The sequence below is a fragment of the Oreochromis niloticus genome, linkage group LG7 (assembly GCF_001858045.2).
Source record: "Oreochromis niloticus isolate F11D_XX linkage group LG7, O_niloticus_UMD_NMBU, whole genome shotgun sequence".
NCBI lineage: Eukaryota > Metazoa > Chordata > Actinopteri > Cichliformes > Cichlidae > Oreochromis > Oreochromis niloticus.
Genome location: NC_031972.2, coordinates 32,007,435 through 32,022,533, shown reverse-complemented (window position 1 = coordinate 32,022,533; position 15,099 = coordinate 32,007,435). Strand labels below are relative to the sequence as shown.

General features: G+C 41.8%; 1 protein-coding gene across 2 annotated transcripts; it reads left to right on the top strand.

Moving 5' to 3' along the window:
• The first annotated feature begins 3,999 nt into the window (after positions 1-3,999).
• On the top strand, positions 4,000-9,402 carry LOC102079823 (protein tonB2). Of its 2 annotated transcripts, XM_005470462.4 has the most exons (4): positions 4,000-4,158; positions 4,261-4,312; positions 5,779-6,215; positions 6,368-9,402. In XM_005470462.4, the coding sequence occupies exons 3-4, from the start codon at positions 5,896-5,898 to the stop codon at positions 6,837-6,839; spliced, it is 792 nt and encodes a 263-aa protein (XP_005470519.1). In that variant the 5' UTR covers positions 4,000-4,158; positions 4,261-4,312; positions 5,779-5,895; the 3' UTR covers positions 6,840-9,402. The 2 variants fall into 2 exon arrangements, with proteins under 2 accessions (XP_005470519.1, XP_005470518.1); XM_005470461.4 differs by lacking the exon at positions 4,261-4,312.
• Positions 9,403-15,099: the final 5,697 nt, after the last annotated feature.

Sequence of the window (15,099 nt, the reverse complement as noted above, 5' to 3'; positions counted from 1 at the left end):
AGCACCATTAACTTTCTGACTGGTCCCATATAAGCTTAAATTTCACTTTGCAATTGTGTCAAATTACCCAAGGAAACTAAATCTGGTCCCAAACAAGGAAGCGGATATTTTGTTTTACTGGGAACTATTAGTACCCTTTCTGTGGGTAAAGTAAGTGTGGAAACTGAAAATTGAAGCTGAATAAAAACTGTATTCTTTCTAATGGCCAACAGGAGGTGACTCATAAAAAAAACACAAAAAACCCTTCCTTGATTTATGATCTCATTAAACATTTTTCTGATGAATTTATGGTCCCAATCGCTGCGACAGCTTGGCAACCTGTCCTCTTGCCCTGTGACAGCTGGGTTTGGAAGAGGCTGGATGGGCAGTAAACCATGTTATTTGTCAAGGTGGGCCTAACTTGTGTGAGTGTGCAGTTTCCCTCGGTTTCTAATAGTCCTCTGCTCTTTCCACCAAAATGATGACGGACAAAATGCTGAGCTCACAGATCACTAACCAGCGGCTGATGTCACAGTTGCTACATCCCTCTTTTATATAAACTGCCACTAAGTCTGGTGTTATTAGCCATTTCTGGGTCCAAACTCTTCTTCTGTTCCCAGACTCAAGCAAACACTGTGGCATCACTGTGGCATGTACTATGTGAAGTGGGCAGGAATGGAGGACCCAAAATGCAGACTTATAGGCAGAACTCAAAACACAGTTTTATTGCTGGAAGTATAAATATAGAAACTAAACTAACAGACAGAACACACAGTCGGATAATGAGGGAGATTACGTTGCTGGACAGAGGGAGACGCAGACACTAAATACAAGAGGGAATCAGGACAAAGAGGAAATACCTGGGGAACACGGCTGGCAACAATCTAGCAGAAAAGACAGGGGGACTGAACAAAACACACACTGGACAGGAGACTATCAAAGTAAAGCAGGAAGTAGGGGGAACACACCGAACACACGCAAGACTAAGACAAACAGGGAACAAACTAAATAACCAGGAACCTAAGAACTATAAATACAAACAAAGAAAGAGGCTTGAGAGAATTTAACTATACCAAACAAAGCCAAAGAAACAGATCATTAACACAATAAACAAAATCCAAAAGTCTATAATCCAAAACACTGGGTCAATGACCCAGGAGCCCTAACACACTGAGAGTTTAAAACGCTCAGATTCTTTCTTCTTCGATAAAATCTTCAGTGTGGCTGCTCTCCCAGGTGTGACAGCAAAATTTAACATCCAGACATCCATGAAATACAGGATTCACAACGTTTAATGGAGTTAGAAGTTAGTAGGAAGTTAGTTCACTAGTTTCTATTTAAAGATGATACACTATGTTCTGACTGAGGGATTTCTACAAAAGCTAAAAGCAAAGCTCTACTATCACTTTGGACATAAATTAAGAAGGAAATCTAAACAGAACCAATGTTTGTAGAGTTACTGAAGTTGGTTTACCTTGCATATAACCGTGTGTTACTTGGTGGGTAGCTACACAGCTATGGTTAGAATAATATAAAAACATTAGCATAGTGAAACAGGAGGATAAACTCCTCAGTAAAAGTTAATGTGAGATGGGCAGAGACAAATGCAATCACTTTGCAGGAAAAAGATGCTGAAAACAAACCACACTTCAGTCAGGGGAACACCTGCTATGGAAAACTCAACTATTCATAAGTGTGATTCTTTTCTGACATGTTCAAATATTTGGTATCTGTCAAACCTGTTAGCCCAAGGGCTGTAGTTACACCATAAGGTTTAAAAAACTAAGAAAAAGGCAGAGAGACTGACAATGGCTGTTTTTTAAATATTAAATAGAACAAGATATTAAACATCACAGCACATCAAAAAGTCAACAGCCTTAATGCACGCAAAAGATGCAGGGTTTATACGTCATTACAACAAGCGGATACAAAGATGGTGAGGATGCAGTGATAGAAACGGAAAGTAAGATAAGAGGGAGCTGTGTTTCAGACCAGTATTAACTGGAGAAGTCACATTTAAAAGAGAGTATTTTTGTTACATGAAAAAGTAATAAAAGCCGCCTACTTATTAGTGCTCGGTACTAGAGTCTGAAGGAAAATCACCCACATTTTGCTGCACAAGTAGCTATTTCCTAAGGGGAAAAAATGTATTTTCTTAGGAAATAGAAGCCTAGACATCCTCTTCTGAAACTGACTTCCAGTTCAGCTTGCTGTCAAAGTGGACGCCCAGGTACTTGTACTAACCCACCACTTCAACATCCTGTCCCAGGATAGACACGGGCCATGTAGCTGTCCTCTTGCTTCTAAATTTGACCGCCATCTCTCCAGATGGCGTTCAAATATGGAATCAGATCATTTCTTCCCACAAAAACATCAAGTAGTACTCTGCACTCTTCCTCCTGCCTATCATTAATTCATCCAGCAACTGGATCAGGTTTTTCAGTAGGTGGTGTGACCTGGAGTTTACTGAAAGAATGAGATGTACAAGAACAGGAATGGAGGCCGCAAAGACGCCTGTGGAGCACATCATCAAATTAAACAGACATCTGTATTAGGGAGGCTGTAGCTCAGGATGATTCGGGGCGACTGTGGTTCACGGGGTTGGTAAGCTCATCTTGTAACTGGAAGGTTGCTGGTTCGATCCCCAGCTCTGTTTGTCCTTGGGCAAGACACTTCACCTACCACCTACTGGTGATGGCCAGAGGGGCCAATGGCGCAATATGGCAGCCTCGCTTCTGTCAGTCTGCCCCAGGGCAGCTGTGGCTACAACTGTAGCTTGCCTCCACCAGTGTGTGAATGTGAGAGTGAATGAATAGTGGAATTGTAAAACACTTTGAGGGTCTCAAAAAGCGCTATATAAAATGCAATCCATTATTATTAATTGGAAGGTTACTGGCTTGATTTCTGGCCTCTCCATTCTGCATGCAAAGAAATGGGCAAGAGAGTAACCCCAAGTTGCTCTGTGCTATGTAAGAGTCAGTCTATTTGCCATTTACTGTCCAGTCTCACATACCAAAGCCTAATAGTTTTTCCTTATACTTAGTTTAGTTTTGATCTTTGGGCTTTGTGTTTCCATGGATTTTGCATTCCTGACAATAGAGGCTACTTTCAATAAAGACACATTAAGAATAACCAAACTAAATGTAGACATCAGATTGTTTTTCTGTTATCGCCTTAGTGTTTTTAAGAAACAGGACAGCTGCTGAACCCTTTTCTGGCAGGTTGCCTGGGCGGATCACCTCCTCCCTGAACTACAACTGGGCTTCTGATAACAGATCTTTTATTATTACTCCCTACTTCAATATCAGAGGATTGCAAGGTTGCCAGGCAGGGATATTGAGCGAAAGCTAAGAGTTTCTCCCTTTCGGCTTGGCCCGGCATCAAAACTTATTAGACAGATAAATGAGAGCTGGACTTGTGCCGGAGCGGGCCTCTTTCTGTGCCTGTGTCATTTATTCGTCCCCCGAATAAAGGCTCCATCAGATAGCGGGTAGCCTTTCATGGCGGCCACCATCTCTCTGCATCTGTTGACCCGCCGCGGCACAGTCGGGATAATTTGGGCTGCTTCGGCGGCTCTGAAACAGCACTTTCACTTTGAAACAGCTTTTGTTAATTTTGTTCTTTCTTACTCAGATAGACCTCAGATTTAGAGGTCAGGAGGCATATATGTGGTTCTTCTACTCTATTGGGCATTTTGTTCTCTTATTTATCAAAGCAAAGAGGCCTTGAAAACCCATTTTATAAAGGATTTCTTTGTTATATGAGGCTGTACAGCAAAATGGGAGGCTTGCTTTTTTAACCTACATGGTTGGATGATGTGAGTGGTATTTATAGCTTTGTAAGAATTAAATATTGCTTCTACTCAGCAGAGCATCTGTTTTCTGCTTTGTCTATCAGAATTAAGCTCAGTTCCTTGAAAAAAGCATTTCCTTGACTAGTTTCCTGTAACCATGGTAATAGGAAGTCCTCTCCAATCACGTTTTCGTACTGTATGTCAGGGAAGTGGACAGCTTCCTGCTGTTCTCACTGGCTTCCTCTCTACTGGTGTGAACTCAGGATTCCGCATTAGGTCCTGGAAAGCTGCGCAGCTCTTTACCACAGCTCTTGTTGTGATCCGTTTTTTTTTCTTTTCCACATTTTCTAATGAATTTGCCCTCAACGCAGTCACATTTGAATGACGTAAGTTTAAACTTTCTTGTAAAAATTTACACCAAATAGGAGTTTAGGCAGTGGCAGTTTCAAGGTTTCCTTTTTATTTCTTGTGTTTTTAATACTTTTCAGGTGATTACTCGAGCGAACAAAACCAATGAGATCAATTAATTTCTCTGATCGTGTGAATTTATCTTTATCTTTATCTTAATTTTCATATCACTGCTCAGTGGGACATGAGAGCTGCATGTATAAAATTAGCAGTCAGATCTGACTTTAAAAATGTTTTTGCTAATTTGCTAACTTTGCCCTAAAGTAAGGTTTTAAAAGTCATTATTACACAACAGCAAATCTGCTGGTTTAATTCTGCATTCAGGATTCTTCATTGACATGTCTCTCTCTTCTACACTCAGTGACTATTTTGTCAGCTACATTTTCCTAGTTCTAAGTTGGGCTCCCTTTAGTCTTCACTACTACATTAGTTCACATAGATTCAACGGATTTGTCGGCTGCACATCCATGATGCAAATTTCCAGTTTTACCACATTCCAAAGGTCAGATCCGGTGACTTTGGAGGTAACAGTGAATTACTTGCCACATTCGATAAACCAGTAGGGATTATTTGAGACATGATGTATTATAATGGCAGAACTGTGGTCATAAAGGGGTGGACATGGTCAGCAACAATACTCAGGTAGACTGTGATGTATAAAGAGCACTCACTTGGTTGTAACGAGTGGTTATTTCAGTTACTGTTGCCATTCTATCAGCTCCAAGTAGTCTGGCTGTTCTCCTCTGACCTCTTCTAGCATCAACAAGATATTTTCACACAGAGAAAATGCTGCTCACTGGATATTTTGTCTCTGTAAAGCCCAGAAATGATTGTGTGGGAACATTCCAGTAGCTCAGCAGTTTCTGAAATACTCAGCCCAGCCTGTTTGGCACCAACAACCATGCCATGTTCAGTGTCACTTAAATCACCTTTCTTCCACATTCTGATTCCCAGTTTGAACTTCAGTCGATCAACTTAACCATGCATATTTGACTAACTGTATTAGGTTGCTGCTATGTGATTGGCTGGTTGCTGCTATTAAAGTGGTCAATGGGGATAATGTCTCCGATATAACATATTAAATATACTAGACAGTTCTTTTTTTAAGCTGTGGAATCTTTAGGAAGCCAAAGAGATGGGATACCTTCTGGCTGTGATCACAGCACCCCCACACACCCGTAGTTCAAACCTTCTGTTTGTGAGGATCAGCCAATCATCTGTTAATGAGATGGCAGCTTTAGGCCCCAGTAAGACGAGCATAGAGACATGTTGGCAACTGGTAACCACAGGTTGTTTAAAAACCCACCACTATAAAGTCTGTGTTTGGGTTACTGTGGTAATAGTCTGGTGGGTTCACAGTGAGTGAGTGGATGTCTTAAATCCAGCCTCTTATTGAGACATCCCCCTCTTCTAAACCTAATGGATTATTTCCAGTGATAAGGCAGTGTTATACATGTGAAGAAAACTGCAGAGGGAATATTCTGCCATTGTCTGCAGTTAGAGTGAAAACATCTGAGAATGACAGTGAACTACATAAAAGATAACAAAAGCATATCAGACAGAACAGGCATACAGAGAAAGTTTATTTTATGTTTCAGAGATACTAAAAGCCACTTCCTGTGGAGTCACGAACACACTTGCGAGAAAGAAATGGAGAACTGATTTGCATCAAGCAGCACTCCATTACTCCTCCTCACTGGATCAAACTGGCAGCGATGCAGCTTGGTCATCTAGTCACCAGCAGCACTTCTCTGCAAATCCCACCCCAACCTCAGAGTCTGATATTCAGGAGCCGACACCCATTCCTGCTGGACTCCATCCAGCCTGTGTTGGTCAGGACAATCATCAATCCGAAACGGGGGATGGAGGAACCTCTCCAGCCGCAGACTCCACAAAGCTCCAGTAACTGCAGCTCATCGGGACCTGGTGGGAAATCCTGCTGGAGTTTAGACATGAGGGTGGCTATTCTTCTGCTTACTCTGGCAGGAGCAGTAATCCTCCTGCTGCTGTACAGACTGTTGCAGCTAAGACACAGGTGTGTACATGTGTAATAACGTGTAGCCAAAAGGTAAATTGATGTTTGGCTTGTTTGGTAAGCCATCTGTGTGCATCTTGACCCAACTCAGTTTTGCCTCAGAAATGGGATAGTTTTACCACTACATTTTCTTGGTGTTGTGTCTTCTTCAGGCTGAGGATGGCCAGAGCGAGGCATGCTTTGGAGTACACCAGCTTCTACCACAGTGGCACCTACACACTCAAACACCCCACACCTTGTCAGGAGCTGCCAGAGAAGAACGGGGCAGTACCTGAAGACACTGCACCACTCCAAACCATAACCTCAGTGACACCTGCTGTCCTCACCCCAGTGCCACCTCCATCGCCGCCCTCACCGGCACCCCCTCCACTGCCACTCCCCCCACCTCCTGTCCTTCCACGTCCACCTCTTCACCCTCCAGTTTCTCTCCCTCCGACACCCCCTGTCCTGTCTCTCCCTCTTCCCGTGCCTGTCATCCACACCACCCCGCCCAGCCCTCACCTATCATGGGGTGCCTGCTCAGATGCAGATGTTTATTCTCGGATTGGGACTTTCAGGCCATCCAGGCTTTCCAACCTCTCCAACCAGTCGACGGTCATCCTGTTTGAACACTCGTCTCTTTGAACTCTCACAGAATGTGTGTGATCTCCTCAAGGAGTCTGTGACTGTGACAGGGATTACAAGATGTTTCCTGTACTCCATGTTTATGTGTGTAAGATACAGAAAAACACAAGAAGTTAACGTTTCAAAACTTTAAAACATGAAGTTTGCACTTTGTCAGCCACTGGCTTTATTGACAAAAAAAAGGACCAGTGCAATAAAATTGCAATTTAAATAAAAAGAACCTCTATTTTAACCATGTTTTTTTTTTTTTTTTTTTTTTTTTTTTAAACTGGACTGTGAGGTCAGGAGGACAGATGAAGTCCTCCACTTGTCCAAGAAGCAGGCCTAAAAAAAACTAGCAATAGCAGATGAACAGTATGTAAAACAGGGCTTATGAATACATTGACCTTTTGGTGGAGGATTTCAAGAGCGAGGTACAACAGTGAACATCTACAGTGGTGTCGGGGAGCGTGTTTTGGTCTTATAGACTGTATTTCTAAGACTTTCACACAGCACTGTATGGTAGCTTTACTTTGCTTACATTAGACCTCAACGCATTTTGACAACTGTAGTGGCATTTTGCTTTGCTTTCCGCCTCATTTAATTCTCATTATGCCACACATGTACACTGCATATAATCTTTTAAACCACCTGTCATAGATACAAGAAAATATATTAGAAATATTTTAGAATTCTGTCAAAAACATGTTTGAAACAAAAAATTGCATTGTTATTTATTAGGCAAATAGCAAGCTGAATTTGCATTTTATACCCAGATTACACGCTTGATTTTTCTGAGAAGAAATAAATCAACTATAATATTCAACAACTAAAGCAAAATTTTCTGTTCAGGACATATCCCTGTAAATTTGTATCCAAAAAAAAAAAAACATAACAATGTGCTTTATTGTTTTTGTAAAACAGTCATTTGAAAGCTCATGGATAATAATGATTGTATTTTGGAGTTTAAAGTAGTTTGATCAAAGACCTTGCACATCCTGGTGGATTAACCATTACAGAAACATAAAAATAATAATAATTTACCTATGCTGTTAAGTTAGGGCAGATATGGCATAACCCATGGTGGCCTCATAAGTTTGTTAAGCAATGTATAACAAGTTCATCACCAGGTAGTTAGTAACACATTTTGAGACATGAGAAAATACACACCTTGTTATTTATTGTCTTAAAATATTGTAATGTAAAAAATAATGATAATAATGAGATTTTTAAATATTAAAAAAATAACCATGATCCCTTGTCTCTTTAGCTATCTAGTGATCACCTAATGATTAACTCACTATTACTTTCTGGCTCTTTCTGTGGCTCCTTAATGAGCACCATAACTTACAAAATGATCATTTTGTTTTCTTTAAAACTCGACGGCAGCGTTCAGGAAAATATTCACTATCGTCATAAATCAAGAGACGTGTAGGCTCACTTTCTCATATACTCCTGCACATTCTGATGTTTAATGGCCTCCAGAGTTAGAAATATGGGATTAATGTCAGTGCCATCCTTCCAGCCCTCTCACCTGGATGCTGTTGGTCTCTAAAATGAGACTGTTATCTCTTAGTGGCCAATACTGCTGCACCCTTCCATGAAAAATGGGTATTCCAGTAAACAGTGCATGAATCATCAAATTTTAAGAGCAACTAATGATAGAAGTCATGTATATGTATAACCATGTATAATTTCTGCTGCATGAAGTAGTTCTGAAGTTTGAAGGATTCTTAAAGTGGATATGCAACATTTCAAAATGAAAAACTCTGATTAATATTCAACACATCCAGAACACAGACACATTCATATTCATCCTTTCCTGACATTTCCTCATTTTATTTAATTGCCTCTGCTGTATATTGTTACAAATGTCTTTCCTCCTCAGCTTACAACCACTTACGAGACATTGCAGAAGCGCATACACAGATTGAATTAACTGGCTTTTAGAATGGAGACCGTGACCCCACGAGCAGACTTGGATGCAGAAATGACTAAAGATACATCTCACGCAAGGTCTCGGTTTTCACCCCAGCAGGCAGAGAGCAACAAACAACCATCAACTAAAACAGCTTCCCTTTACAAACTAATGTTGAATTATAAATGAGAGGTTGGTTGGGAAAAACATATTGAAATATTGAAGAAAAATTCATCTTGTTAATGTGGCCACTAAGATTACCATAGAAACAAGATGTTAATGTCAGATGTTACCCTTGTGCCAATGGGGCTTTTTAATCTGTGGTAAGTTTATCCACCGGGGAAGAGCAATAATTAAATTAGTTAAGAGTTGAGTGATTGCATTGTTGTACATACGATTTAATAATCACATTTGATTTTTGTACAGTTAAAAGTTTATAATACTAAATGAAGGAAAAGCCTATGATACAGTAAGCAAGAGAGAGAGAGAGAGAGAGAGGGGGGGGGAAATGCATGAATGCAAAGAATAGTGTGAAACAGGGAGGGACGCTGCCATGAAAACCCAGCTCAGGAAATACCTCCCAACTGAGGAAACAATGAGCTCTGCTACTGCAACAACTCAGTAAAAATGGTTAAGATAAACAGGTTAGGAGTGCTATGTTTCCAATCTGGCAGCAGTTTATTTATTGCAAACCACTTGAGTTTTGCATTGTGGAGGGCACCCTGAAGTGATTAAGTGCATGGTATTATTCATGCAAAGTAAGAAAATATGTCAAAAGTTGTCAGTATTCCAGTTCCATCGGTATAAAAACTAGACTGAAAATGAATGAAAAAGCATCCAATGCCCCCCCAAAAGCTTTGAAAGATCATGAAAAAGCCAAGAGTCACATGTACATACTTTGTAATTTTTCTTTTCAAATTGTCCCACTTCTTTTTGGCTTGCCAGACCTTCCTCCTGCAGGCCAATCTTTTATAGGATTGTCCTTATCAAATACAGAGAATGAGACAAGAAAGAAGAACATGGCAACCAGAAAACCAGAAAGGTTTCACAGCGTCCTACAAAAACAACTTGTTTGCTCTATGTCTTATTCACTGACATGTTCACTTCGAAACAGCATTAATGTATTTACACACTACTCAAGTACGTAGTGTGCACAGTGAAATAGATGAATGTGTACTAACAGTAGTATACAAATTGAGATGTATTGCATATGCTCTAGATGGCAATAGGTTTTGCTGGCCTAGCAAGCTGGTCAGTCTAGCTGTAACTTAGCTGCACAAATCTAGTGATGCTTAGATCAAATCTCAGCACAGGGAAATTTGGTTCATGAGGCAACCTGACCTCTACAGACAATATTTGATGCTGGTGTGTTTTTTTGCTTACAGTGAATTTCCTGTTTGGCCAGCATTAGCTTAAGTAATAAAATGGACAACCTGGCATTCATTGTAGCAGCTGGCTGGCCAACATTATCTCTAGAAAAAAGCCACATCTCTAGCCCCAACAATCTTTATTGTCCTTAGTTAGTGAACAGTGGACTCCATAAGCTATAATAAACTGGTTGCTGCTCACTGCTGAAGATGCAATAGGAAGGCACTGAGGTTATTTTCTTAAAAAAAAATGAATAGGGAATAAATAAAAAACAAGCAAGCAAACAAAAATAGCTAAGAGGCTGTTAGAGGAAACCATGTCAGTGCGATACAAGCCAATTTAATTGCTTCCATTTTCACATTAACATTCAGATCAGAGTTATTAGTAGTGAAATACTGAAATCCTATTCGTTAAGTTAATCACTGAATTGCATATAACTTGTGCCAAGAATCACTGGATTAAAAGCATATAAACTAGATGAGGGGAGCATTCAAAGCACCTTCTGTCTGAGGAACAAATCAGCTTGTTTAGGAATAGATCAATTTTAATTACATATACACCGATCAGCTCAGCAGCCACAACTGATCCCTAGAAGGTCAGCTGAATTGATTCTCTCTACACTGGATTTAAGGGAACCTTATGAGATTAGGTAAGATTACAATCTTATTTCCTGCAAGAATTTCTTTCCCAAAAGGTAACATGGGTAGCACAAGTGCATGTTCTTCTGCAAGGTGACACATTTTGTAGAAATATGTGACTGTGGTTAGATCGCTAATGAATGTTATCTCTTGGTGTTTTATTTGACAAGAAATGTTTAGATAGATAGTTAATGAATATAATTCATATAGACTGTCATGGGTCTTTGACCCAACATTTTTGAGTTTTGGGATGTTTGGGGTTTTCTGTGAGCTCAGGAGCTCTATATGTAGTTCTCTCAGCATAATAGTGTTTCCATTGGGTTCCAGTCTGCATTTCTCATTAGGTTATGCAGTCTTTAGTTATAATCTTTTGTGATTCCTTTCTGTTTTCCCAGTCAGTCATGTCTCCATGTTTGTTTATTGTCCCCTGTCTTGGGTTCAGTCTTTGTTACTTCCCGTTTTATTTTAATAGTGCACACAGGACGAGAGACTATGTTCAGTCTTGCTTCTGCTTGTCTCGTTAGTCAGATTCCACCCTCTGTGTTTCCCATCGTCCTGATTACCTGTTGCATATACATTGTCTGAGTGTGCACTTTGGTCTTTGTTGTGTTGTTCCTCAGGGTTGTGTAATCCCTCGCAGAATGTTTTTTTTTTTTTGTTGTTTTTTGTTTTTTGTCTTATTTTGGTGGTTTATAAAACCACCTTTTAGTTTAGCCCTTGTGTTTCTTACCAACTTTTTTGTGACAAAATCTTACATAAAATAACATTTTGAGTTACCAACATTAAATATGTGAAATCTGTGTTTTGTATGATTCAAACTTAGATCTCTGATATATGTGGTAAAGAGCCATCAACCTATCCAACCTCCCAATGTGCACTTTTCTTTGAATTTTAAAAGTAAATTATTACATATTAGATTAAATATATTTAGGCAAAAATTAGAGGTTTTGACTATTTGAGTTATGAAATAATGTTATTATGGCGTGTTCTCATCAGAGGTAATGTGAGCTGTAAAGGAACTAAAAACACTTAGTGTCAAAAACAATTACCTAATTACTGTCACTGGCATCATTAGCCACATCTATTGTATTGTCTATATGTATCCTATTCATGGGGTCTGCAGGCCAACAGTGAGGAAACCGCTTGGCAGGGTTTCACTCCTTTTAAAAAAAGAAAACTTAAGTATTTATGATGATTATAATCTATAACAGTGAGTAAAAGTGTTCTAAATCTTGCTTGGCTGTGATGTGCCTGACTGGTAGGAACAGTTTCCACTGCTAAATAAAATGAAATACAGTTTGTCCCTACTTAACACCTGACCTGTTACTGTGTATCAGACAAAGAATCAGTACTTACTGTGTCATAGTTGCCATTTGCTGGAACGAGTGTGACGACCATCACACAGTCCAGGGACCAGGTATCGATGACTTCACACATCATGCACTACAATTTTAATTCCTCGAAGTTTGACAGCTTGGACATCCCCATCTTGTTTCTATAAACCAGATGGCACGAGAGAGGGTGTTTATAACCTACACTTTCATACCAAAAGACTACAGATGGGTTTTTAGGTCAGTACAGCTGGTTTTGGTTTCTGTGCCACACAGTTCATTGAAAGTAATAAAAAACATCAAACATTACAGACCTTATCCTTTCCCAAAAGCTGGGTGCTGTTTTTTGTTATCGCCTAAGAACAAACATGGTGTTAAACAATGAGGAAATGCTGAAAGGTAAATCTCAGTTACCGGTGGAATCACACAGTCAAATTCCAGAGAAGATTGCTGTCAGCTGTCTGCAATAAAAACAGACTTCCACCTTCACAATGTTTATATGTGTCGCAAAACATCCATACAGGCAGATTTAAGAGGCAGATGGAAAATGTCATGGATTGAGCCATCCTTAATAACACAGGATGAGGACACGTGGAAATTGCTTTCCCAAGTGACATAGACGATATTGTGCTTTGAACATCAAGAGAAATTTTCCATTCCTCTGAAGAAAAGAAAAAGGCTGTGCAATGACTCTGACGTTTTCAGCTTCCTTTCATTGTTTACAAATGAACCAGAATGTATGGACAAAACTGCAGTGGGAGAAATGACGACTGCTTTTTTAAAAATTAGTGACTAAACGTAAAAATCCTCGTGGAGTCTATTTTTCCTTTGAATTCCTTATGATTATCATTATTCACCATTTCAGCTTAATAACATTTTTATTTGTTAACCAAATGTTTTTATTACATTTGGATGATGATTAAGCTTTTCTTTAAAGGAGATTTTACTTGCCTGGGTCCACATAGACTGTATATTAAAGATGGATGAATCCACTGTAAAGTTTGTCCTAACTGTGACCCGTGGTAGGTACCTATTTAAAATAGGACAGAGCCGTAGGCGCACAGTCAGTTAAAAAGGGTTTAATTTTTAATACAAAATAAAATTAACAGTCTAACAGCGGCACCTAAAAACAATTAAACTTTATTAAATACGATAAAAAAAACGATAAAACTGTATGATTGCCAGTGAGACAGGATAAGCGCTGCAGTGAACCATTTAGAACAAATCAACATATCACACACGTTGAAAAGGGATGGCAACTCACACATAACCCCAAATGGGCAAGACACTATAGGAAAAGGCAAATCTTCAGTGCCGTCTTCACTCAGGCCCACCGCTGTGCATGCAAAAAGCGGCGAGACAAAAAAACAAACAAAAACAAAACAGAAAAAGAATTTGTTTTGCACGCAGCACCTTCACCTGCAACAATATATAGCCTATATTATTAAAAAAAAAAGTGTAAAACACTAAAAGAAAATCAATATCTGTGGTGCCTACTGATACAGAAAAATAAAACAAGAAACAAACACAATCGACAGCCGCAGCAGTCAGTCTGTCGAATTACACCAAATTAAAATACTGTGGCGAGCTCAGTCACGGAGGAGACAAAGGTTTCTTGGGAGCACAGCCGTTTATTTCTCTCTGCGCCAGAACACTGCCGCTACCTCACTGCTCCGCGCGGCAACCACACCACAACAACAAAAAACGGCGCTCTCTCACCGGAAACACAGTCGCCGAGAGAGCGCGTCACTCGTCACCATAACAACATGACAACAAACACATAATTGTAATAACAGAACAAACCCCGAACAGCCCTGGCCCGCTACATAGCCCCCACCTAAGGGGTCAGTCGTCCCCGACAACCCCATTACCCAACACAAAGTCCTGCAAATGTCCATGTGTCTTCCTTCGGCGCGCAGGCCGATCTCGACCAGCAGGGGAAGAGTCACTCGGATGAGAACCTGGGGTGCCACCAGCATCCCCTGCCCCGGCGACTGCTGGAGCGGGCGGGCGGTACGGTGAGAGCCTGTCCAGGTGCAACACCGCCACGCGCCCTGGGCCCGGCATGCGGATCTGGTACACCACTTCTGTCAGCCGCCCCACGACTTCCGCCGGCCCTTGCCAGTGACCGCACAGCCTGGGGGACACCCCTCTCTTGTGAACCGGGCAGTACACCCAAACCTTGTCACCAGGCACGAAAGCTCCCCCTCGGCACCTGGTGTCGCAGGCTCTTTTCTGTCGTACTGCGGCGCTGACCTGGGCCTGGCGGGTGTATTCACGAACCACTCGCGGCCGCTCCCTCAGCCTCCTGGAGCAGTCCCCGGCCACCGACACGCGCCGGTTCCCTGCCTCGGGAACGGGGAAAGGCCCTAGGACGTCTCCTCCCACTCTCTCCATCGGGGCCCCCACCCGATGCTGCTGCAGGGGAGCAGTGGGGCGTTGAGTGGGGCCCTTCCGTGCCGTACAGGTGTCACAACAGTGCACATGAAGTTCCACATCCCGTCGACAACCAGGCCAGTAGAACTGTCCCCTGAGACGGCGGAGAGTTTTAGCAGTTCCATAGTGGCTGGCCCCCACCGAGCCGTGGACAAGCTCGAGCACCTGCGACCGCAGCGACTGAGGCACCAACAGCTGCAGGAGATCCTTGCCCTCTCCGAGGGCCCGCCGTCTCCGGTACAGGAGGCCGCCGTGGGTCTCCAGATTGTTGTACTGGGAGTAGTAGGCCTTCACTTCGGGCCCCTGTCCTGACACCCCTGTCCAGCCTGGGCGTCGTGCTACCTCCAGCCAGGCCCCCACCTGAACCAATGTCGCATCAGCCTCCTGCTCCTGCTTGAGCTGCTGCATGGTCAACGAGAGCCATCCCCCTCCGCCGGCTGTGGCCCGAGCAGTAGCCACGCCCCGTGCCTCCTGAGCCCGCTCTCCCTGCCGTTTCGAGAGGGGCAGCTGGCGTGGGCGCAGACAGATGGGTTGAGCAGAGCCGGTGTCGATGGTGTGCTGAACCAGCCGCGTCTGCCTGCAGTCTCTGG

Coding starts and splice junctions, on each gene's coding strand:
- LOC102079823 (XM_005470461.4), top strand. CDS start 5,896: ATGCAGCTTGGTCATCTAGTCACCAGCAGCACTTCTCTGCAAATCCCA. Junction 6,216..6,367: donor CTGTTGCAGCTAAGACACAG/GTGTGTACATGT, acceptor TGTCTTCTTCAG/GCTGAGGATGGCCAGAGCGA.